The sequence below is a fragment of the Hylaeus volcanicus genome, chromosome 6 (genome assembly GCF_026283585.1).
Source record: "Hylaeus volcanicus isolate JK05 chromosome 6, UHH_iyHylVolc1.0_haploid, whole genome shotgun sequence".
NCBI lineage: Eukaryota > Metazoa > Arthropoda > Insecta > Hymenoptera > Colletidae > Hylaeus > Hylaeus volcanicus.
This window is the reverse complement of record NC_071981.1, coordinates 23315682-23341450: the sequence shown is the minus strand read 5'-3', so window position 1 is coordinate 23341450 and position 25769 is coordinate 23315682. Positions and strand designations below refer to the sequence as shown.

At 45.4% G+C, this 25769-nt stretch overlaps 2 protein-coding genes across 3 annotated transcripts in view; one reads left to right on the top strand and one right to left on the bottom strand.

Moving 5' to 3' along the window:
* Positions 1-22086, top strand: part of LOC128877940 (uncharacterized) — a 68939-nt gene extending 46853 nt beyond the window's left edge. Inside the window, exons 4-14 of one of the 2 annotated variants that reach the window (XR_008457322.1) lie at positions 11630-11843; positions 12658-12764; positions 13486-13622; positions 14735-14935; positions 15032-15378; positions 15881-16100; positions 16226-16531; positions 16612-17196; positions 17347-18077; positions 18199-18925; positions 20006-22086. Coding sequence is in view for 1 of the 2 variants with exons in the window: in XM_054125627.1 (XP_053981602.1) it covers positions 11641-11843; positions 12658-12764; positions 13486-13622; positions 14735-14935; positions 15032-15378; positions 15881-16100; positions 16226-16531; positions 16612-17196; positions 17347-18077; positions 18199-18574 (3213 nt within the window). In the remaining variant the exon portion in view is untranslated. Of the gene's footprint in view, positions 1-11629; positions 11844-12657; positions 12765-13485; positions 13623-14734; positions 14936-15031; positions 15379-15880; positions 16101-16225; positions 16532-16611; positions 17197-17346; positions 18078-18198 lie in introns of both variants that reach the window. The other variant, XM_054125627.1, reaches the window with a different exon arrangement.
* A 99-nt stretch (positions 22087-22185) lies between these two features.
* LOC128877941 (transcription initiation factor TFIID subunit 5) lies at positions 22186-25428 on the bottom strand. Its single transcript, XM_054125629.1, has 11 exons — positions 25075-25428; positions 24718-24903; positions 24434-24636; positions 24156-24352; positions 23851-24055; positions 23663-23782; positions 23453-23598; positions 23234-23371; positions 22955-23148; positions 22587-22878; positions 22186-22525 (listed from the first exon to the last, which is right to left on the bottom strand). The coding sequence occupies exons 1-11, from the start codon at positions 25135-25137 to the stop codon at positions 22311-22313; spliced, it is 1959 nt and encodes a 652-aa protein (XP_053981604.1). The 5' UTR covers positions 25138-25428; the 3' UTR covers positions 22186-22310.
* Between the last annotated feature and the right edge of the window lie 341 nt (positions 25429-25769).

The following is a 25769-nucleotide window of genomic DNA, read 5'->3' as shown; positions in this document are numbered from 1 at the left end:
GCTACAGGGGGCCTAGAGAGTACTGAGCTTTGCTACAGGGGGCCTAGAGAGTACCGAGCTTTGCTACAGGAGGCCTAGAGAGCATTGAAATCGTATATTCGAGGCCGAGCATGATTTCGTCCCTATAAACGAGGTCCTACCGTATCCAGGCGGTCTCCAACTGGAACACCCCGTATAGGGGAGACTCTGAACTCTATCCCTTGGATCGAAGCAGCGCAGCCAACGTATGTACGTGTGTTTCCGCTGACGCTCCCGCGAAAAGCTAAATGTCAGGGCCCGGCTATATACATAACGTCTGTGGCGCGGTGATGTATGATGCGCGTATGGAACCGGGGATACGGATACGGGATCGATGGAGCGAGATTACCACCGACAGATAAGATCCCGATGATGCCAGGTCGCGCCAGCTCTTATCCGACTCCCGATAGACATGTACGGTAATAAGATTGGTTGTTTCTTCGTTTCTCGTAGGAAAGACAAAAAAAGAGGGTTCGGGCGTCTCGAAAATTGTCGCGACGAATGGGTACAGGGTGGAACGAAATTTTAGTCCGAGCTTTTTGTTTGCATCTTGCGGACTCGAAATTGCAGTATTTCGATTCGTTACGAAAACGGGTTGTTACAGTATTCGTTAACGTAACGTATGACAAGACGTCCATTGGAAAGGGGGTAGTTTTGTTTGGATGACTTTCGGTGACGTCGACAAGGCGGTGGCCATGTTAGTCCGCAAGGAGGTTCGCTTCGGGGAATTCGAACGAGGCAGGTCGAATCGAATTTGTCGGGCCGCTAATGCTCGATACGTACGGCTGGCGTCGGTCCGTAAAATGTAATTGAAACCGTCGGGGCTGATCGTAAAAAAAAAAAAAAGAACGCAGGGACGGGGGAATCCTTGGATTTTAAGAATTCCAACGAGTCGGCGTATTTTTCACTACGCTGCCCGTGTAATTCGATATCGAGTGTCAGTATCGGGTTATCGAGGGCCGGCATCCACTCCGAAACTTCCACAACGAGATTAATAAGAGGGACCAAATTCTATAAGGTCCAATTTCTGGCGTGGTCCTTTAGGCGTAAATTGGACTCCCGAGAGCTCGAGCTGTTCACTGTTGTATCGACGTTTCCCTATTATCAACACGCGATACCGTTTACCCTCGCGGACGATGCAAAACGTTTCTCCTTCGTACCACTCCCCGTCGTTGTTTAAAAAGTAAATATCGTTAACAATCGATTCAACTGTCGTCAGAAATTAATAGGTGCCAACTAATCTTTAGTTGGCGCAATCGATAGATATTAAAATATTCAGAAATTTCTCACGGTCGGTGTCTCGAACGAATACTTATTCCGAACCGTAATTGTTATTAATGTTCAATCGAACACTGAACGATACCGTATGCACCACAAATGTTTAATTACGTCGGAGATATCAAGTTTCAATCGTTCCAATCGATAGATGCTAAACTATAGAAAAATATCTCACGATTACTTATTTCAATTTTACTCTCAACCTTTCGCGTTCGGAAATATTACTTTCTCGGAAAAGCGTTGGTATAACAATCCGAAACTATAAAATGCGTTGAATATCCACATCTCCGAATTAATTGGCATCCGGTTTCCCCATTTCCGGTTCTTACAGGAGTTCTGGGACATAAGACGGTAATGAAGGTGAATCTTCGGATCCTGGAAAAGGATTCGTGAATTTTCCGAGGTTAGAAAAATTGAATTTTCCGAGGTTAGAAAAATTGAATTTTCCGAGGTTAGAAAAATTGAATTCTGCGATCTTCAACGATCTCGAAACACGATTTCAACGTCGTAGAAATGTTCGCGTGTGTCAGTTCGCCAATCAACGCGTTGAAGAACTTTAGTATTCCGACTCCGATTTCCATCGTTTTCCAGAGCTCGTTCTCTCCGAGAACGTTTAATTCTTCGTTGTCGCCGTTCACGCCGCGTAATTCGGGCGCGGATGGTAAATCGTAATCGAAATCAGCGGCGCATCCAGCCAGGATGACGCAACACGTTGCGGTCAGAAAATAACAGTTGGTAGATCGGAAGAGGCACATTTATCAGCTGCCGCGCTACACGCGGGTCGGAATAAATTCGCTTCTTTTTTTTCTTTTTTCTTTTTTGTCGCGCGCGTCGCCGCGCTGAACCGATGGAAAGAAATTACCGGCCAGATAAAAATCCTGATGATGTCAGGTCGCGCCAACCGGCGCTTACTTACTCAGCTCTCGCCGCAGGAAGAAGGGGGTGGCTGTGCTGGTCGCGTTTGATCTTTCGAGATTGCCTGCACTCTGACTGGTCAATCGGGCGGCTATTCGACGAGAAAAAAGAAAAGTACAGCGACGCGAGCGGATACATTCGCGATCATTTCTATTGCACCGATAACCCGCCAACTCGATGGTGCTCGGGTATGGGTCAGATGAAAAAAAAAAAAAAGAAATGGGTTAGTTGGAAAACTTTGGTTGTATACTATGTAACCCTGAATCGTATTTTTTCAATCAGGCATATCTCTTAAGGTCGTCCTTTCCGTACTAGTCGAAACAAAACTCAAATATAGAAAGTATTAACGATATATTTTCTATAATAACATTCTGAAATTATTATTCGATTATGATTCTTGATAAAAGAAAAGTGGTAATCGATACAATTACGGTTGCAATTAGTTTTGAAGTATTATTTTATTCAGGATTTTATTTTTCTCATTTTACAAAGGAAATGTTTACTTGACTTCTTTTTCTCAATGCACATTGCTCTGGTACTAAGCGGGCAAGTTTGGCAAAATTGAAATACGTTGTTCTACGTTTATTCATTTACTTTCCTTTCATCTTTGGTCACGATCTGTCTTGCAGAAATTATTTTACAGTCGAAAGTATCGTATAAAGTTTCTTTGACATATGCCTCCTGTCAAATTCGACGAAAAATCACGAAATTCGAGCGATCATATCTAACAAACTAAACGGTTAATTGAACCCATGTTTCAGACAGACGTGTATCAGGATGGAAATTTTGAGTTTTCAAAGTTACAAGATCTGTTGTCATCTTTGACCAAACGTAGGTTACGCAATTCGACGCGTATATTTAATTTTCTTTTTTTTTTTGTTTTACATCAAGATATACGATATCAGTTGTTTCCGGTGCACGCTGTCGTCGTTCATAACGAGCATTTTTCCCTGCTTGTTAACGCGTTCCCCGTGTCACCTCGGAAAGTTCCGATGGCGTTCGAGTCCCGATGCTTTGCAACGCGGGAGATTAAAGGCGGTAAAAAATAATAAGCGCAACGTGACGGATCGTACAGAAGCTATCCAAACGAACGGAACGGAGGATCGCGAGTTGAAAAGCTCGAAAGATATCATTCGAGAGGACGGAAGGGGGTCAAAACTCGTACATTATCCAGCGGAAACGATACGGATCAGTCGTATCCAAAGGAACCATTGAAATTTTGTTCGTGCCTGACGCCATCCGCTTCGCTAGGATGAATATTTTATCTCGTTTCGGCCCCTGGCCGGCGTTTTATTTATTTAATGACCAGGCCGTAGTATGTAATTAAATAGCTCGCTTTTGCCGCGCGAAACGAGCCGGGGTTTCGGGCAAATATTAATCAGCCGGTGGATATTCCGTTTCGCTAACGACTAATGCACAATTGAAAAGCCTCGTTGAATATCATATCGCAAAATACACGTTGCTATTTATTATTTCATTTACGAGCGGACTTCGCCCGCCCTCCGCCCGCCCTCCCGCCGTCTCATCCCCGATCCCGTGGATGCCCCTTCAGGGCGCACGGTCCAGAAAGTTTGATTTTTGGCAACGGGTGAACCGCCTTCGCCACGTACAGCGCTTATTTCCTTCCCTTTTCAGTTCCTCCTGGCACTTTTCCCTGCCAGCGTCCAACTTCGTTCGACCACATATGTGCAGGTTCCTATTCCACGAATAGGCAGACACATTGCATCTGTCTCGTAACACCCAAGGGATCTATGCTCGGATACCGGGAACGGGGGGAATCTATAGATGGTGCTTTGGTCGCAATAAAAAATCCCCCGTCGGTGGAGGAAGCTTGCGAAACTCCCGAGGACTTCGGCCGCGACGGTCGGGAACTTTTCTCCGCGGCTTCGAGGTGAATCTAAATTAACGGTCGGATTTAATACCGGATATATTCCAGCCGGATTTGCACTCGTTTATGCGGGAGGGAATACTTAGTCGTCGGCGCGTAATAGAATCATTGAAGGGGCAGGTTCGGGACCCTGATAACGGGCCATTCTTTACGAATTTTTGTTTGGTTAAGTAATCCTTTATTGGAAATTGGTGGAATTAATGACAGTCTTTTATTTTATTTCGAACGTCTACTTTACTCGACGGCTTGGAAGGACGTGTCGACCGTTTAGAGAACGAACGAGAACTAAAGAAAACTGTTCTTCGTCCACTTAAAGAAAAGAAAATTCTGCCTGCGCTCTGTTTATTACCCTGGTCTTCGACGACAAACAGGCAAGCTCCTCGAACCTGGTGGTACCAGTCCGATACTTTAACAGACAGAAAGACCCTCTCAACGCTGGATTCATTTTTGCTTAACGCAAATTTATATGTATATAATTCAACATCCCTTTTTAAAAATGCCCTAACGTCTCGTTAACGGAAGAATCTTCGCCGTTTTCCTTGATTTAAAAAAATCACGGGTCCACTTGAAGCAACAAAGCCCCGCGAGAACATCTCGGCCGCGAGAAAAAACCATAATCCAATTACGCATAATCAAAAGCGGTAAATTGTCGTCGTATTTCCTGGTACGTGGCAACCCCTGAATCCTCACCGCATCTGGAAAAATCCTCGCGCGGCTATTACCGTCTTACTTATCGCCACTAATTTTTAATTTCACGTTACTGGCCCGTTGTGCGGATTCCGGGGAAACTAGGAAGAGCGTTATCGCGAACTCTTCTCGTTTGGAAGGCGATTCGTTCGCGAGGCTATCGTTTATTTATTTATTTATTTGTCGAGCGGTCGAGGAGCGATCATTATACTCGAGTCGTTCGGTCCGCGTAAAGATCGTGGAACGAGAGCTACGATTCTGCGGAGAATCGGATGGAAAGAAAACGAACAAAGGACGGGGATGAAAATTCAGTCGTCGGATAAGTTTACAAAATATCAGAACGCTGATGGTTTCAAAGAAACAGCGGAGAACGGATTCAGCGATGGCTGGTTCCGTTCGAGGCAAAGGAAACGTAGCAGTTTTCTCGCGGGGAGAAGCCTCAATGGTATCCCACTGCTGGTGCTTCAACCTGACGTGAAATCCATGGCCATAGATACGTATCTGCCGAAACAAATGCCTCCAGTAGATTTGCACCTGGCTGGTAACCCAGAAACGTGCAAATGACCGACACGAAAATTAATCTGTTTATATCCGCGATAGACGACTTTCTTCCTCGATACGGTCTCCTTAATGCATCGTATCCAGGACTTGTATATACCAAGACCAAGGGGAAAAACCCATTTTGTACAAAAATTAAAAAATGGGAAAAATCGTGATGGTAGTTTAGACAATTTCTTGGGACATTAATAACGGTTCAAAGATTCAGCAAAAATATGTATTTCGAAGTCTAATGTATCTAGGTTAAGCATCAGGTGAAAAAAAACCCTGGTAACGTTTTATTAAAAAAACAAACGAAAATGGATATCTATCTAAAGTGGACGTAATTAGTTTTTTCCCGTTACAGCCATTCTCTCTCTCCCTGTTCTATCAAAACGGTCGATTATATCGATTTTTCTGCTAGATGGCATGTATGTTTCAATTTCATTAAAAATTGGACGTAATTAGTTTTTTCCCCTTACAGCCATTCTCTCTCTCCCTGTTCTATCAAAACGATCGATTATATCGATTTTTCTGCTAGATGGCATGTATGTTTTAATTTCGGTAAAAATTGGACGCAATGAGTTTTTCTCTCTTGGTCTTCGTATTTTACGATCTGTCACTCGAGGGTGAAATTGCTGTTTTCCGAGTCGAAGAATCGATTTTTGTTGTCGATCGAGTCTCGTAGTACGACTCTCGAGGATCAAGGAAAATTGATCGAGCAAAATTTCAAGTCGAAGAAGTTATAGTGCTCCGAGCACAGGTCCCACGAAATTCATGGAAAATAAAATAATGCTCGCGAATATCGAGTTAGAAGTTAGAGTTTCCACTTTTGGAGGTTACTGTTACTCCTCGGGACAGCTCACGGATCCACAGCGTCATTCTCAGGAACGGCGTGTAACGATAAAAGCTCGTTAATTTCCGTGTCGCTCGCTTCCGCGTCGGGATCCTCGGGCAGAAGCAGAACGAGGAACGGCAGGAGGAACGGGAGGAGGAACCAAGAGGCTCGCCTGCCGTTTTAATTCTGTTCCATTAACATTTATCGTCTCTCTGTCCTTTAATCTTCCTGAAATAAGGTCACGAAATCGTTCCGGGGGCGACGTTAAAGTAACCTTTAGCCGGTCGGCGAGCGCCACTCTTTCCGCGTTATTGATCACGCGGCCGTTTCGCGATCGACCGCTGTTCGCCGGTCGATAGGCATCGATGGCGGGGAAAATCCGGCGGGCCCGGTTAAAATTCAATAAAACCGGCGCATCGGGTCGTTCCGCGTCGGCGCCCCCCTCGTAAATTCCCGCGAAGAAGCCGCCGCAACCTGTTGCTTAATTATAGGTTCTCGCGCGAGGCTCGTCTTTCCGTCCCGATTGGTATGCTGACCTCGAGAATCGATGCCACCCTTCTGTTCCACGGGCCTCGGTATCGCGGCGAGAGTTGCATCGCGGCCGAGTGGAATGGAGCACAAATTACGGTGGGACGCCGCCAGACCGTAACGGACCACTGGCATCCCTTGCACGAACAGGTGATAAGAAATGCTCGAGGAATAAGGCGATGGTAAGGAGCCTGAATCGTTAAAGAATGCAGGGACGCGAGGAATATCGCGCCGATCGACGACCTTCTCGCGAGGGAGATAGAAAAGTGGGACGGAAAAGTGGGATAGAAAAGTGGGATAGAAAAGTGGGATAGAAAAGTGGGATTTCGAAAGAAACGCGATCAAGCGGAGGATGGGACGGTAAATATCGAGCCTCCGGTGTTCCCTAAACGCATACTTGATCTCTAAACGGGTACTTGAGTGGGTCTTACCGTGTATACGGAGAATCCCACGGTTTTTATATTCAACAAAGAGTATTCCACGTTAGTATTCCAAGGGTATGACTCCACCCGAAGGTGATGGGTTTGTAAAACGACAACAGAGTATCTTGTACTTGTCCTCTCCTCGTTTCGACTCTCGAGCAATCGTAAGGAGTTTTGCACTTGGATCCTTTCTACCTGGTAAAGTCTGTCAACGACAACAAACAACAGCAACAACAGAGTATCCGCGAGAGAAGCGTAGCAATCCGTGACTAAATATCGAGGCCTCGCCCCATAGAAGTGCCGAAAGGATTTTAGTGAGCATCGCGTAGGGGCGCCGAAAGGATCGGGCACGAAGAATCGCAGCCTCCAACCGAACGAGGACGCGTTGGAAGATTTCAGAAGCAAATCCAAACCGCTCGAGCGAGAGTCGTCTTGTTCATTTTGTCTTTTAGGCCAGCGGTTCGCGGGTTCGGTTCGTAAACCCAACGGCTGGGTAGGCTCCCATTGAATCCCATCGAGTCTCGAACCATGGCGGACCGATAGCCATCGACGGACCTGGCATTCAATTCGGAATATTCCACGTCGGACAGGCTCCATCCAGATCCAGCTTTATCACTTTGTCTCGCATCTATGGACGCGTATCGCTTGTCCCGACAGAGGGTGCCGCCCATTGAACGCTAGGACGCTTCGAGAGGGAAAGGTGCCAGGAAAAAGTGACGATTGCGGGGTATTTTGGACGACGCGGTCGATTTCCTTCGCTGGCACGTATGCGCGGTCATCGATCTCTGTACTCGCGAACGAATTGACTTTTATTTCGTTTCCCGCGATCCCTCTCGAATTAACGCTAGATTTACGGAACGCGATCGTTTCGACCCGTTACCGATTCTCTCGACGAAAGTTACAGGAACCGCTTACAAGGGGAAGCTAAGGCGATGCACCCTGGTAAGGTACTTATCCCACAACAGCGGTAACCTATGGAATCTAGTAGACGTAAATCGAATTAACCGCCGAAGGTGTTAACTCCGTCATACCGTTTAGCCGGTATTACGCTATCTCTGGTTTCTTCGCGGCAGACAGCAGGCGCGCGTTCTACGGAAGCACGTAACGATACCGTAAGGAGCGAGTTTACGACATCGTCCGTGGTAGAGGAAACGGCCTCGAACGTCCACTTACCCGGACCGTTCGACGTTTACCCTCGCGGTAACTTGGAAAGCTGACCGTACAGACTTCGAGTCTATCACGAATTAACGTTCGAAGAGGCTTTTATCATTTCCATTTTAGTTTCCATTTCAGAGTCCCCTGTGTAGAAATTCCGGGGACTGATTTCGAACCCTTTATACGCTTTTACAAAATGTTCTTTATTGTTCGACTACTCACGCTCGCTTCTCCTTACATTCTAACATTCATCCTCACGTTCGCTCACCGTCTCTTGTATTCTCTGTCTGTCTCGCGCTCGTTCTTCCTCGCTCTGTCTCCATCCTTGCCAATCGTACTCGTCTATGTACGCGTGACGAAATTCTTCGTTACCTGACCTCGCGTTCGAGCTGCTTCTTTCGTACGGAACAGACGCGCCCTTCCTAGTGTTTCGAATAAAGTTTTAAAGTCACTGGTAAATTAAAAGTCCAGCTCGTTCATTCCGCCGCCTATATTTCCGATAAGAGCACGGCGGTATCGTTCAAAAAAAATTGCATCGATCACCGCGGCCAATTTGCGCGCGAACGTTCGAACGTTGTAACGGGGCGTGGAGAAGTGGAGCACATTCGGGGCATTCGGTTGTTACGCAAAATAGTCCTTCTTTCCCCGACGGTGGGGGGAGGGGGGAGGGGGAGGGGAGGTTCTAAGCATCGGCAGGCATAACGATCGCGGAACCTGCGGAAGCGGAATCCGTGGAACCGTAGAAATCGTCGATCCTCGAACCGAGGGTTGCCTATTCTTGGCTGACGACTCGCCGGCCCCAATTTCGCATCGATGGAAACGACCGTGGGGGTTGGTTTAGGAGGAAGGAGGCCAGGGGAGGGAGTTGATCCACCGCGAAGAGGTCCTCTCAATCTGCAGTCGATTTTCTCGTGCACCGACCCAATTTCGAACCCTGTGCGGGCAATTTAACCCGCGTCCGCCTCTTCCTTCCATATCTTCCCGTCGGAACACCGGTTCTTTTTTTTTTTTTTCACCAACGAAATAATCCGTCGAAACTGATTTCGGAAACGCCAAAAAAGACGGCCCGAGACGTTGTACAGGGAGATCTCGCTTTAATCGCGATCTGTCGACGTTGGCGTCTTCCGTTCTTAACCTTTTAACTGCGAACGGCGCATGTTCTTAACCCGTTGCATTCGGAGCCACTTTGTTACAGAATGTGCAAACAGGAATCCTGTCGTATTACATGATGTAACTTACAAGGCGTGTCATTTACTGTAACGATCTTTATCTGTAGACATCCGGGAACATATTTATGTTAAGAATGAAAATCTTATACTATTCTAATATGTGATCATGCGCGAGCAACAGTCGCAGATATGCATTGATAGTTTGTATTTTTCAAGTGCGATCTTAGGCTTCCTTGTTTATAGAGATATAGAGATATGTTCCCACATCTTGCTTTCTTACACAAATGCTCTTCGTCGCTTTCTTAAAGTGTAGCCTACTCACGCATTCTTTTTCCATGTAAGCTCACATTTGTTATATATATATCTTAATACATGTACCATATTTTTATTCGAATAGAAAAAAAGTAAGTAGTAGTATAGAGATATATTCCTACATCTTGCTTTCTTATACAAATGCTCTTCGTCGCTTTCTTAAAGTGTAGCCTACTCACGCATTCTTTTTCCATGTAAGCTCGCATTTGTTATATATATATATATATCTTAATACATGTACCATATTTTTATTCTGCAAATATTAGAACACGAACTTTACTTTCAATCTTGTTTATATTCTTGCATATCGTTTGCATTTTGTAGGTTCTTGCACATTCAAATTTCCTCTAAATGCATAAAGATGCGCAGTCTACTAATCGCTAATAAAGTTTGCCTAGACTCGGAAACGTCCCCTCAGAAGCGACGTCCGCAAAGAGTTAAAATGCGAATAAGCGCGGAAAAGCCCTTTAATAAAAAATTCCTTATAAAGTACTAAAAATGTACGGTCTAAATCGGAATACCTCCTTAAAAATTTAGTTTCGGCCCAGAGTTGCAGCTCGACGTTTTATTTTACTCCCGTTACGAGTGTATCGCCTCGTCCAGCGTCTAAACGATATTTATAAAGCCGGTGCGGGTCATGTTTGCGGGAATTCATTGAGAATTCCCGGCAACAGCACCGACGCGGTATATCGTCTGGCTGCGACATTGTTGGTCCGCGGCCGTACCCCTGTTCTTTGTTCGCCGATGACCGCGTCCCGGGACGCCGGTTGCATTCATAATTCGTCGGCAATTTAGAAAATCACCCGATCTAAAATGTCTCCCGACCTCCAGCCTCCGCTGTATTCAATTGACCGTACGCGTAACTTCCTTGCAATTCCAGTGACACTCGTACGGGCGTGCCGTATATTCGCGAGGCGAAGCAGTTTCTACCACCCCCGAATTACCATATTCCACTTTGCGCTACGTGTTTCCGGGCCGGGTTTGGCCCAGATTTCGCTCACCGACTTAATAAACAGAGCCTTTAGCGGCACGCGTACGACGCAGTTTCCCCGCTTAAATCCGGTTATCTTTTATGAGATTTCTGCGTCGGGTCGCGTACGCCACCCACACCCCCCCGCCCCGCCACCCGCCCCGCCCCTGCATCATCGGCAGGTTAGACCGCGACCAGAGGGCGAAAGGAAAAATTAGAGGGAGATAAGCTGGTGCACGGGTATTTGTTCCGGAAGCAAGGAAACATATTCCTATTCCGGGGATAAATATAACTGGCTGAATAGAATTAGCATAATCCGCTCTGTCCTCCCTCCGGACGCCGTGGTCTCAAACTTCGGAAGCTACTACGTTACCTCGTCTCGGAAGAAACACCTTCGGAACCTTTGAAAATTAACCGTTTGCACTCCGCGTCGTCTGAAAATGCGAGAACGGGAATTGCGTTACATAAAATAGTCTAATTTTAGGAATGTGATTACGAATTCTTGTAGCATTCTCGAATCTTTCACATCGCTGCAAACGCGAAGGATTTATAAAGGATGTACGTTTGCAGCGGTGTCGCTAATCAAAACTTGTTAGACTTGTATATAAAGGGGTTAAACAAAAAGTATTCACTGATATTATTCGACGCATCAATTTTTTCTCTTGTATTAGAAAGAGGATTTAATATAATATAAAATGAAGGTTGGTAAATATTTTGTGACGATTCATTGATCAGGTAACAATATATATATATATAATTATGAAAAAATATAGTTTTAGAATTTGTTTAAAGCATACAAAAATATGAAATTAAAAATCGCAGGAAAAGTTGTAGATTTGTATCTTCTATAATATAATATTCCTCTTTGTAACATAAGTGTAATATTCGTATGGATTTCTTGTCTTGTTTCAGGGTGAGGGGGCATGTCGATGTGCCGGCGGTTCCTGCTGATCGCAGCCGCGATCACGGTCTCGATCGAGGCTGGCTCCGCTAGTCATCCAGGGATCTCGCCAGGCTATCCTGGATATCCCGGCTTCGCTGTTCGCTCCAGCCTGACGACCTCCGAGTCCCCGTCGAGCGTCGCCGTCACGCCCACGCCAAACCTGGACAATGTGCCTACCTGCAGGTACTCCTCGTATTTCTTCCGAAACTGACTTTCCCTCTCTTTGTTTCAGAAATTCAACATTCATATTTTCACTATGGCGCTTTAAATCAATCAGGCAATTCGATGGAAACAATTCCAAGAGCACTTGGCAATTTCACTAGTAGAGTTGGTCTACGTCAGGGCTTCTGAAATATTTTTCATTCGTGATTTTCATTTATGAATATCGTGATTTTGCTCGCAACCAAAAGAATATAAAGTAAAGATACGTAAATATTTTGTGACGATTTATTGATCAGGTAACGATATATATATATATATATATATATATAAATGTGAAGAAATATAGTTTCAGAATTTGTTTAAAAGCACACAAAAATATGAAATTAAAGTTTGCAGAAAAAGTTGTAAAATTGTAATGTTGTAAAACTATGGTAAAACAAAAATTATATACCCTATTTGTATAAAAGAGAATATTAAATACTTTACATTCAAATCTCGCGACCCATAGTTTATCGAGTCTTGGTCTATGTCAACAAGTTGACGGTAAAAACCAGTTTCAAGTAAATTTTTACGATTAATTAGGTTAAACTTCAGACGGTACAATTTACGATCGTAAAATGCAACTATTCCATTCCTCGCGATTCGTTTCTCTATTTCCACGGGAGCTGACAAAAAATGGGATTGAATCGCGATCCAAAATAGATCCCGAGAGTTTCGAGCGATGGATCGCTATTAAATTGTACGCGTGTCCACGGGAAGAGTGATGATATATCTCTGCTCGGAGAGGAGCGAATTCGAAAGGATACTGTACGTTTTATTTGCATTCCATTTGCAGACCTTCCGAGTACCTATGCGGCACAGGAAACTGCGTCGCCCAGGACAAATACTGCGACGGCGAAAATGACTGTGGCGATAAGTCCGACGAGCCGATATATTGCACCCGTGAGTCCCCCGATTCGCGCGTTTCGTTCGATCGTTGCCAGCTGCTTTCCCCGGGAAATTCAAATTCTCGTGGAAAATTTGAAATTGATATTCTCGCCCGCGGATGATCCTTCGACAGCTTTCTCGCTTCGAAGAAGAACCAATCCTTGGGAATCCTTCGAAGATAATAGTATCATCGTAACTCCTCTGCCGAGTCTGTGCCCCGATACAAGAAAACAAGCGGTACACTTCCCCCCTTTTTTCTAATTCTTCATAAATTTTCGTAAATTGTCTTCGAAATGCATTTTGTTATCAAGCTCGTGTAGAGCCACGAACACGAACGGACCAAAAGTCTTTTAACCCTTTGCGCACTCGAGGCCTTTTTTTCTATCTACCAGCGACTCGAGATGCTTTCTTAGCATTGTATCGCCATGAATTCTAAGCTATCTAGATTTGAGAATAAGGTCACCTTTACCTCGATCGCAATCATTTTATCGACACTTCGAGTTCCAAAGAAATGAAACCTAAAGAAACATTATTGCTGATAGATTTGCTGCGTGAAACCTAATGGCGACTGAGAGTCACCTCTCGAGTGGAAAGGGTTAAATTTCTGTTACGAATACCGCGCGCGAGAAACCCCTTGAACCCCTTCGATAATTGAAAGCAGACTCGCCGCGTTCGAGCGCGACAGAAGATAGACGAGAACGAAGGGAATTGCGAGAAATGTCCCGTGTCTGTTTAGCGTGCAACAGAACCTTGTACGGCGACGTTGGCAGGACCTACAGGGTGGAGGTCCGCAGGCCAAGGGAGGATCGACTGCCGTTGCTGTGTCATCTCAACTTCACCGCCGCCGGGTCCGACCTCGGAGACCTAGTTCAGGTGAGACAAGAACGAACTCGAACATCCTTGTAGAAAATAAATGCCGACCAGAGGCTGCTCGCTCGGTACTTTTATACACGACTGAATTTTGTCAGCCTGCAGGACCGTTCACCGTACAAGTGTAAAGTTAACAGAGTAGCCGCAAAAAATTTTACCGTGATCCTTGACGTCAGGTCCGGTAAGATTCTCTCGCGATCTACCTCTGACGCTGCCCGTTTCCCTACCGGTGCCTTCCCTGCCAGTGGAAGTGGTCCATCACGAAGCGGACGGAGTGCTTCGGGAGTCCTCGTTCCCGGATAATCATTTTTTCTCCGTCCGGAACGCGTCGTATTTTAGCGAAAATAAATTGTCTCTCGAAATTGTTCCCGTAAGTTTGTTTATTTCTGTGTTCCGTCCCTTTTATCTTCTTTCCGTTCGCTCGGTTCTCCGCGCCGGACGATTAATCAGTACAATTTCGTCCGCGATAGCCGCGCGTCGGGTTGCTCGCAGGGATTCTTGTTGGGAGAACGGAACACCGTCTTAACATGGAACAACTTTTTCGGAATTAGTTCCCGCCAGTGAACGAGGAGTTCGATATTTTACTCGGGACACCGACGCTTTAATCATTGCGCCCGCTTTAATTTATATCTGTATATCTGTACTGTAATATCATAAGGAGGTAAAGTTTGTTTATAAGCGTGCGCTTAGTGTACGCTTTGTGGAAAGAATGTTACCGAGGGCGTATCGTCACCGTGTCGACCTTAAGCATTATATCTTTTTTAGTATTATATCTTGCCTTGGTTTCGCTTGATTTCGCTTGATTTTTTCAAGCGCGTAACAGTACTTCGGTTATTGCACCGAATCCGTACGTCACAATACAATTATTTCTATTCCTCTTGACATTCCTTTGCCTTACGTAACTCGTTAATTTTGGTTCGGTTCGCGTTATCGTAACTCTGTACGTACATTAAATTTACGTTAGTCTTCAGGCTATGCGTCTGCTGGAGCCCACTGGCTCCCATCTAGCTCTACCCCGGGGTTGCTTAGCCCATACTGTACTAAGCTCCTGAGGTTGCTATTATATCGTACATTATCGTGCTTAACTTGTAAAGAGCGTCTTGAACGCGTTGCAGTTGACCTTCGACACTTTCACCGTGGGCCGATTCCTGTCGTTCACGTCCGAAGGATGTCCCGACGGCTTCATGACCATCCGCGAGGAGAGTCGTCCCCCTACCGGAGGACAATGGTGCGGGAGCGCATGGGGATACACCGTTTATTACAGCGAAACTGCTTCCATCAACTTGACCTTGTATTTGTTGCGGCTGTCCGAGGAGGTAAGACAAAACGACGGAGGGAGCACATTCGCGAAGCGAGTCCTTCGCGAAGCTGCGAACAGCTGACACTGAACCGATTATTCGTCACTGGCGCAGGGTAGCGGCTACAAAAACTTCGACTTCAAATTGTCGTACAAGTTCCTGAGACGCAGCGAGGCTCATCTCAGATACGGGAACAGCAGCATGTCCACGTGGAGAGGGGAGCTGGTGAACGGCACGTACTGCGATCGTGTCCTCACCAAGTGCGACACGCGAGCCTGTCGACTTCAATCGCCGAATTACCCGGGTGTTTATCCTAGAAACGTCACTTGCTATTACCGGGTGGAGCAGAATCGAGCGCCGTCCGGCCATCGGGCGTTGCTGGCCGTGAGTCAGCGGAACAGTCATAAAATACACATCAAGGACCAGCTCGCGAAGTACGACGGCAGCCAAAGGGTATTAAGGTACTTTTCCCTCGTTCATTTTCTACCCATTTTCTCTATTAACCATATCGAGCCGATTATTTTTTCTGGATTCTGTTCGTTTCACTTTCGGAAATTGCGTTAAACCCTTTATTTACTGGCGGGACTTCTAGGAAGTTCGTTTTGAATTTTGGATGGCGGCACAAGCTTTTTATCATTTGGAAGCTTGTTAGAGACAACTCTGTAAGATGAACGCCTAGAGTTTAGAAACTTTTGAGAAATTTAATAAATAAAGGGTTAAACTAGGCTTGGGTATATATGAAAGGATTATCGTATCTCGTAGTTGGACAAGAAGAGGTAAATTGCTTCAGAGCGAATGATTTTCATTCCGTTGATTTTCTTACGGGAGGGGATGAAAAAAGTGTCACTTTTAAACGCGCGGGATTTCCATGCTTCCGACTTTTTCTTTTGGAGCAATTTGCTGGCTTAGCGATTCGACGGGTTCCTGTATAATGGATGGACCGTTCTATTCGTTTCGCTTCAGAGTGTGGGATCAATGCAACGTGGTCCAGGATTACTTGACGGTATACGACGGAGGATCGACCTCCGATAAAGTGTTGGTCAGACTCTGCGGAGGGGACGCCGTGCCTGACATTGTTAGCAGCCATAACACGATGCTCTTGGAATTTCACACATCGCCGTACGACAATCCGTTCCATCCCGTTCCTTTGTCGTTTCTGCCAGGATTCGAGCTCGAGGTTCAGGTAATCCCTCGCGGAGTTTCGTCGAATTTTGTTAACGATAAGATTCCCGAACGAACCTTCCAGCCCGTCGGAAGTATCGTCTTCCGTGGATCTGTGGATAGAAACTAGAAGTAACTCGTTTGTAGGTGATCTTCGTGGACGAGAAGTCGCGGAGTTTCGTGAAGGAGAACAACAATTGCGATTTTTATATATCCAGCGACGAGAGTTCGTCGGGAGCGTTGGAGAATCCCAAGCACTCGTTGCCTCCGAACACGACGTGCCGCTACCACTTCCAAGGAAAGCCGAACGAGATCGTCTGGTTGTCCTTCGTCAAGTATTACGCCGCCAGTGCGGACGCCGCGGCGAGCATCGACGTTGCGTCCGATTGCAACGCGAAACTTCTCATCTGGGACGGTGACCACACCCTAGATAAATTAATTCCCGCTCGTAAGGTAGGCCTTCCGTTTCCCTTTCCATTTCTCGACGCTCCGATCTTATCGACGGGATTCACCTGTCGCCTTTTGTTTCGCAGAATATTACGCTGATGGGTCAGTTTTGCAAGGACGACACGCCACGACTATGCGACCACAGCCTGCTGCGAAACGGGAGCCGCTACACGAGGCCCTGTAGTCTCGCGGAGAGCTACGTGTCGACCGGTAGAGACCTCACCCTGGAACACATTCTACGTCAAGGAAGTGCACTTTACCCGATCAGCTTCGTACTGCGATACGAGTTCGTGCACGAGGCGGTTTCCTGCAACCACGCGTTCGGCTCCGTGTCGACTTCATCCACGTCTTCCACGTCCTCTTTATCCTCGTCGTCGTCGTCCTCGCTCTCGTCCTCCGCCAATTTCGGCAAGTTCGCGTCGCCGAAAAGTGTGTTCTTCTACGGGCGCGGTGGTGCGCAGAACGTTAGCTGTGTTTACCGTTTCGAGGCTGAACCCGACCACAGAATAGAACTGTCCATAACGAGAGCCTCGTTCGGGGACAAGGGATGTTCATCCTACGTGGATCCGCTGGTCAATCGGTGGACCTGCGATCGCCGCGTAACCGATTCTACCAAGTACGGCACCTCGGAGCTCGTCGTCTCCGAGTATCCCTGGCAAGGGGTGGAATTGGTACGCCTGTTTCAGTATCTACCGGCTTGGCGAGACGGTTTCCTTTCGTACTATCGGAAAGAACCGAAGAAACCATCTCGTTAAACCAATCTTAGCGTTCTACTATCGAGCGGAACGTTGATTCAGTACAATTTTCACTGCAATATTCAGGTGCGCGACTGCTTGTGCTCGAACGTAAGCGAAAGAATCGTCCTGCGAACTCTGACGTCCAACGTGGTCGAGGTTCGATTCGCCGTGACACTGATGAACGTCACCCAGGACTACAGGGACTTCTTCTTCGAGGGTGAGTACCGCTTCGTCGCCCTGGAAGGGGAAGCGAGCGAGCAAGTTTGCTCGACGAAGCTCGAGGAACGACGATTGCGCGGGACCAGCGGAGAAATCTCTCTGAGAAGCCCTCTTCCACGGATCATTCCTGGGGTGGCAGCCGTGGAGGAGATCCTGGCCAACACGGAGGACCTCACCGCGACCCAGTGCGTCAACGAACCCTGGCTGATCGAGCCGGAGGACGCGCGTATTAATTTCCTGTACCTAAGAACCGCCGGGTACAGCATCACTTTGGACAACGTCGAGGAATGCAGGACGTTGAACCGTATCATCGTTTATTCGGCGTCCAACACGAAGGATCGCAGCGTAATTTGTCCCGAGAGCGGTATCAGCCACGACGCCAGGACGGTCGACTTTTTCTCTGGTGGTTGGAACTACACCGCGATAAACGTCACCGTGGCGATGACGCAACATTCCAGAAGCTTTATCGTCGAATTCCTTCAAAGGGAGCCCGGCTTCTATGCCGTCACGTGGATAGCTATCTCTAAGCGGTCACCTACTCCAAGCGTCGGTCCAAACGTCTTCACCGTACTACCCCAAGAGGAATGTCCTTACAGGTTAGACCGATTTCACTTGGCGCAAGCATCGCTTTCCAACGACGCTACGAGCTACCGACATTCTCCATTTCCATTTTCGTTGTTCAGCACTTTGCCAACAGACCTTGCTCTCCCTTTCCAGGTGTCCAGAGATCCAGGCGTGCATAAGTTCGGTTTTATGGTGCGACGGCATCCGTCACTGTCCATCGGGCTTCGACGAGGAGGAAGCCAACTGTTCGTACCGGTTCAGCGTGACTTTGCTGTACGTGGCCGTCGGGGCCGGTGCGCTGGGTATATTCTTGATCCTGTTGCTCGCCACTGGCTGCCTCAAGTATTGCCTCTACCGCCACAAGGCGCGCAAGAAAAAGAAGAACGTCGCCGTGAACGTGAACCACCTCCACGTGAATCACACGCACCACAACAACGGCCTCACCGGAAGTCGCTTGAGCGGGCGCTACAACCTCGCCACGCCGCAGGAGATGTACCTGGAGAATTACGGGAAGGACAGTATTTGTTGACAATACGCCATCGCCGATATCGAGACCACCGTGTGAATAATTGCAGGATTTTTAAAATTACACTTACCTCGCAGGGGCCTCTGGATCCCTCCCGCGGATGAACTGAACGAGAAGCAGACGAACCGTCGGCTGCTCGTTCCCCCAACCGACAAAAGAAACGTCGACAGACGCGCAGAAAACATATACGCAATAATCGTAATTCCGTAGACCAATTCTCGAAGGCATTTAACGAACGGGTCCGAGTTGCTGGCGAGTATCAGCGACGATCCACGGTACGCTTCAATCGTCGTTCGTGTCTCAGAATTCGCGAACGTGTCGCGTGTTCAAAGATACCGTTCCGAAAGAAACAAGGTGAGTCCTTTTGCAGCAGCACCTGTTCGCTTCCGAACGTACCGTCAACCTGCGTTTCTGGTTTTACGGTATTTCAACACGTATCGTGGATTTTTCGGTTAGGCGAAACGTAGATCGAATCGCGCGATGCTCGCGCGTATGGTTTTCGCGAGGAAACCGCGGTATCACAGTAGCTCTAGGAACACACGTTAGGTTAAAAGCGGTGAAGACGGAGAGCGTGTAGAGCGCGACGGGTTCAAATTAAAGAAACGAAACGAAGAGTAAAAGATATAGGAGGGAGGGGGGGGGGATGCGAAACGCAAGTATATGCTTTTAAAACGAAGTAGGAAACGAAATTTGCATCGGGAGAGAGAATTTTATCGCGGTCGAGTGCCGAAGGAGAGTGCCGCAAACGTCCACGATGGTAAACGACGACGGTGAACAGAATTTTTGGCGGGAATACGTGGGGAAACGACGACGGCGCACGAGTCGAGAGTCACGCGATACGAATCGATACGAATCGCATGCGAACGTCGGGGGATTAAAAGCGAAACTACTGTGATTTACACTCGAAACGAGAGAAAGATAAAAAAAAAAGTAAACGCTCGAGATCACGTGTCACGAAAAATATGTAAAAGAAAAAAAAATCGTAAAAAAAAAGAAGAAGAAACAGGAAGATAATTTCGACCGACGTTTGTCACTTTCAAAGTCTGTTTTACTTTATAATTTTATAATTGTCGTACGACTGTCCGAACGACGCTATTCATACGCGATTTATCCTAAGAATTGTTACGACCATAAAATCGACCACGTGTTTATCACCGACCCTCCCGTTCCATCACATTATCGAATCGATCGGGGTGTAGTCTGCGTCGATCCGTCGATCGATTCCGCCGTTTTTATAAGAGACGCGCAACCAGCACGTTCGTTAACGCGGGAGCGTAGCGGCGCCCTCGTGAATCGCCATTACGTATTCGCTGCCGATGGCGATGGATCGAGCTCCAGACAAAGAGATTATACAGATTACTATATAAGAAATTATATATCTATGTAATTATAGCTATCGTTATGTACGTATCTATGTAATCTCTTTGGTTCCAGACGATTACGAGCAGAGCTGGGCACAGGGCCGGCGCCCCGATGCAACTTCCAATTTAGACGTCCCCTTCTAACTAATGTTACGCGAATTGAACATAAACGAAACCTGGGTTTATATTAACATGTATCGAACAAGATGTAATAACACTTTGTTACATAACAATATTATTGCACAAATTATCAAGTGTGGACAGTCTTGTTTAAAACTTATTTTCCTCGCTCTTAAACTAGGAATCTCGTTGATAATTATATCCGTCGCTCTGCGAAGCTACACTCGAGCACGATTGCGTTCACCCTTGTCGATTAAACGATTTTTCTATTCCTTCGAAGAAGCGCTCCATCGTTTACCGCTACGCGAAGCCGGCCCTGTCTGGGCAAACTGTATTTCAAATTCGATCGAGGCGTAAACGTTTCGAAATAACATTTACCAGTTATTTAGATTTAAACAACTATCGACTCATTTGAGATAAGAGCATTTTTAAACGTGATAATTTATTCGAATAAAATCGTTTCACTCTTTTTCTTTCTTTCTTTCTTTTTTTTTTTTTTCATTTCGATCGACACAGAAATAAAGCAACATGTTCAAGACGACGAATCGAATAACATTGTTTCGGGGGTGCCCAGATCCGATTATCCAAACGCTACTATATACAGGGCTTAACTAACTCGAGTCACTTTGAGGACGAACCGGGAAGTCCTTAGGGGCTAAACAAACTCCGGACGCCGGATATCCTATGCTCCTGCATTAAACTGAGATCCTTGCCTATTCAGATTTCGTAAGTAAATAACGTTTATCAAAGATGATACGACATATAGTTAAATCACACATGTAACCTAGGTTTGATATCGACGCGCGAGGCTTGTGACTGGGACGTAGAGATCGATGTATAGTTGATTATCGTTTAAACGTGCGCGAAAACGAGAGAAACAATGGGCAAACAGAAACGACACAACGCGGTACATTGTAACCTCCCCCCTTGTTACGAATGTGTTGACTATTAAAGGCACGCGTGCGAGGAGAGGATTCACATTTACATACCCACGTACATACATACACACAAACAGATACGTATGGTAAAAAGAAAAAAAAGCGCGTATAACTTACGTCTGTATGCTGTGATAGAAGTAAGCGTATCAACAATCGGAAATAAATTTCTCGCGTGAAATTGGTTTCGATTGCGTGTACCCTCCGAATCCCATAATCGAATCTAGACGTAGATCCCTTCGGTTGCTCCTCGAACATACCCCCTATCGATCCTGTACTTTTAATTTTAATTTAAAAAAAAAAAATAACAATTAAGAATAATTACACATGTGCCTCAACGTTTCCGAGGAAGTTGAGGTCGCTGTTACAGTTTCTAACACTCTCTCTCTCGACCTTCGAAACTAACAAGCACAGTGGTTCAGTCTTATTTACTCTCACTGCCCGACCACATCTTAAGAAGAACGTTACTTCTGAAGACCAATGTCGGCCAGCTATGAATATCGTAGCGCGAACGAACCGTTCGATGTGGGTCAGCTGTCGCAGCAACAATTTCTCCAAGTTCACCGAAATACGTTCCCTTTGATACAGCGACGACCCTCGACCTTCTCCTTTTTGATTTTTATCTCGTCTGGAAATCTCGAATGTCTTTTCTTCGCGTGGTCCTCTTGAATTTTCGTCTTTCACGAAATTAATGTTTGCCGAAGAAACACCGCGCTGGAATCCTGTACAAACGACGATCGCGATAATGCAAATAGTTCCGAGTACGCTGGTTAATCACGAAAATAGAATATGGATGCGTGAAATCCTGCGGTCATCGAGAAACATCCATCTCGATCCATCCATATTCCAGCCGTAATTTAAGTTTGTCGATCTGACGTGCTTTGTCTTCGGAGCTTCGTTGATTTTGAGACTGGCACTCCGCTCCGCGATGAATCTCATGAATGTTAATATGTCTAGTTACGGACAAAGAGTTATTCACACTTCAACGTTTGTCGTATAAGCGTTACTACTTCTGTTTTTATTTTCTATAAATTGACGAAATAAAGGAAAGTATGTTCGTGTTAAAAATACACCGAAAAATCCATGTTCACTTACCGGCAAATTGGTTAGTTCAACGATATTGCGTCGTACTTCGTCTGCGATTACGTTGACAGTAGTCGAGTACGTGGATTTGCTCGAGTAAAAACAACTCAAGGAGTAGCGTAATCAATATGAAAAAATTTATTAACAAATGTTTCTATATTACAAGGATGACTGATCGATGCCCAGACCAGTATTCTACCAGGAATGGCGAAGTTCAACGACGAGGAGTAGCTGCGTTGGTTACGTTGATTCGAACATGCCTATGCCCAACAATAAGTTTCTCCTAGAGAAATGTAGCGCCAGAACAGGTGAGTTCTTCGTTGGAAAAGTCCTCAGAAGATACGTCTCTGCGTTCGTTTTCACGTCTGGGTTATGAGACACGTTCACGTCTTCTAAACTCATTTCCTCCGCGAGCTTCGTAAAGTCCCACAACTTAATCGTTGAGTCTAACGATCCTAAAAAGTTATTTCGCAATTGACTATGACACCTGTCATACTTATAATAAAAACTACCAACCTGAGACCAATATATTGCCGTCCCTGCTAAACGTCAAACAATGTATAGTACCGGAATGACTGGATAAAGCAGCGACGAGGTGGCCATGCGCTAAATCCCAAACTAAAACGCGGTGATCTGCTCCAGCTGACGCTAGAAACCGACCATCCGCGGAAAAAGCAAGGGAGTAAATCGGAGCTTTGTGTCCAGTCATTAATCTGACTTGGCTACCGGTTACGCAGTCCCATAATCTTACTGTCATGTCGCTGGAACCGGTCGCCACATAATTCGAGTTTGGGTGAAACTGTATTACCTGCGAAAACAATTAACGATTTCATTTAAAATATTCGCGTATCATAGATTAAAACCAATAGTCGAAGCAGACCTACATCTACATCCGAATAATGACCAGCGAATATTCGAAGCGGCTGATGGGAGTCGGTCGCCCAGAGTCTGGCAGTTTTGTCGTGCGAAGATGTCGCGAAATAGTAACCATGAGAGGAAAATCTGACGCACCAAACTGGAAACAAGTGTCCCTTGTAGCACACGACACATGTCCATGTATGCAGTGACCACAGTCTAACTGTAACACGAATAAGATCCAATGGTAATAATGATATATGTCTAATTACTTGTCAAGCCAAACTTTGTTGCTCTGTAATATGTACCTGTACTATCTTCCGACGACGAAAGAAGAAGATTCCTGTCTGGGCTGAACGACAAGCTGTACACGGGACCGTTATGCCCGAAAAGTGACCTCGACGATTCCGCTGTACGGTCATCCATCATTCTTACTAATACGTCATCTGTCGTATTATGACACGAATGTGTGTTTAATATCAATCTTTACGAAAATGTTTACGTCTTGCCACATTAACGAGTACTACCTGCTTCTCTGTCGATGTCCTGTAATTGTTCGCCAGTCTTCATCAGTCTTAATTTCTGTGGAATCAAGGTCCACACTTTTATACTAGAGTCACTGAATCCAATGGCCAGTAAACTGGAGTCCTCTGCCACTTCTGCCGCTGTCACACTGACTCTCGTGTTATACATACATTCAACTTAACGCGATACACTTAATCTTTACGTGGACTTACGTATGGACCGCGTTCAGAAGCGTGTAAAAACATATCGAAGGTAAAGTATCTGGACCAAGTACGACACGCTTCGATGCTTCCCTAAGTGCTTTTACTTTCTCCAATTTATCGGCGTCCTTTCTGTAGTCGAACAAATTGAGTTATTTAGGATAAGAATCGAGCAAAGTTTTACTAAAACAATTACTTACAAATTGGGCAAAGGCATCCTACCAACAGGTGGTGCATTCGGATCTGATTTGGTTTTCTTTGAAAATAAAGGATCTTTTTTAGCCTTTTTCTTTTTTGGTTTGTCTCCGTCCGCACCACCTGTATCGTCCTCCTCTTCCTCGGTTGGAGGCACGCATTGAATGTCTGGCTCCTTCAGAAGTCCATAATACACTTTTGCTTTATTATCTAGAGGAGAAATTTTAATTGCACATCGAGCACACAAAGGTATAACGTACCACTGCTCTTTATTTCTCTTAAATTTGAAGATTTCAATTAACGATGTTACCTTGTCTAGTCGCTTCCCCAACTACAGCACCTGATGTAGCATCAATTTGCTGTTTATTTCTAGCCACTCCTTCGTACATATCAAAATAAAGATGTTCTTGTATGATATTTAACAACACGCTGTGTTTCTTTTCTTGTAAGTGTCGTTTCAATATTGAAAGAGTATCTCTTGACATTCTAATTATAAACTGATTGGATCTGCAGAATGTTTCATATAATATGTAATACAAAATTTCAGTAGAAGTGAAAGTATTGTATGAGACTATTTAATGTACATACTTAAAAGTGTCTGTTAACTCATTGCCTGCCATCTGTTCGCGTCTGGTAACATTGGATAATCTTTTTAAATCATTCTGATAGTATTCTTCCAAGTTACTGCCGCATTTCTCCAGAAGTTGCTTTGCTTCCTCTGAATGATTATTATAGACCAATTCAAGGTACATGTGAACCAAGACTGGATACAATATTGTACCCAATTCATGCTATTTCACAACAAGAAAACAATAATTTTAATTTTCCACAGCTTTTAATCGATATAGTTATTACAGAGTGTAGTGGTTTACCTTGTATATATCTAAAGATCCTTCCACAAACTTCTTCAGTTCGCTGTATGCTTTTTCATATAGTGCAGGATCTCCCTCGCTTTTGTAAGCAGACAGAACACTGTTCACTTCAGAGTCAGTCTGCTGCGCTTCATCCGGAGAGATATCTGTCAAATTTGCTTCTTTCTTGAAGAGCTCTTCTGTCCCCTGTAAATATAACGTACATGTAACAAATAAAATTATGCTTCTATGGATTATAGTCATTTATTTTTTACACGAAAATACCCGACTAATCAGTCAATATAGAGATAACGTTCAATGTTTACTTTCAGTCATGAGGTTAGAAAGCGTTTAACAACGAAATATTCTACTATATACCTTCAGATTATATTTCCTAAGCAGCTGCAGAACCGCGAGCATAGTACTTTTCTCGTTGTCCATTTTTTCATAAACTATTATGTCAAAAAAGTAAAATATATATTGATAAACAAACAGCGCAAACCCACTTCTGTAATCGACGCGCACATATGCAGTTAACCGTGCTCTAGGTAAGCACTTGATCGATTGTTTGTTAAATTAATACAAATATTTATGCACTTGAGCGGTATTGTTATAAAGTATAATTCATTGGTAATACTCAAGGACCATTGTTGTTACGATTTTTATCGAAATTAAATAATTATTAAACAATTTCGGAAGCGTTGTGCGGTTAGGGCGGCTATTTCCCGACATACGTCCGTAATCGGAAATAAAACTAGGGCGGCTACTTCCCGACATTGGACCACAACGGTTATTCGAAGGAAAGTGGCGTCCCCTGGTGGCATGTCGCCGAAGCTCTGATTTTGTAATAGGATCACAGGACAGCCTAGGAGGTCGCAGGCTGGTATCCGTTGGTGCGAGAGAGAAAGCGATATGTGCGAGAAGGAAAGCACTATGTGCGAGAGAGAAAGGTATTTGTGCGGCAAGGAAAGCATTATGTGCGAGAGAGAAAGGTATTTGTGCGACACCTTTCTCCCTCGCACATACTGCTTTCCTTCTCGCACATATCGCTTTCTCTCTCGCACCAACGGATA

Coding starts and splice junctions, on each gene's coding strand:
- LOC128877941 (XM_054125629.1), bottom strand. CDS start 25,137: ATGGACAACGAGAAAAGTACTATGCTCGCGGTTCTGCAGCTGCTTAGG. Junction 24,056..24,155: donor TGGGGAAGCGACTAGACAAG/GTAACATCGTTA, acceptor TTTCTCCTCTAG/ATAATAAAGCAAAAGTGTAT. Junction 22,526..22,586: donor CGGCAATATATTGGTCTCAG/GTTGGTAGTTTT, acceptor ATAACTTTTTAG/GATCGTTAGACTCAACGATT.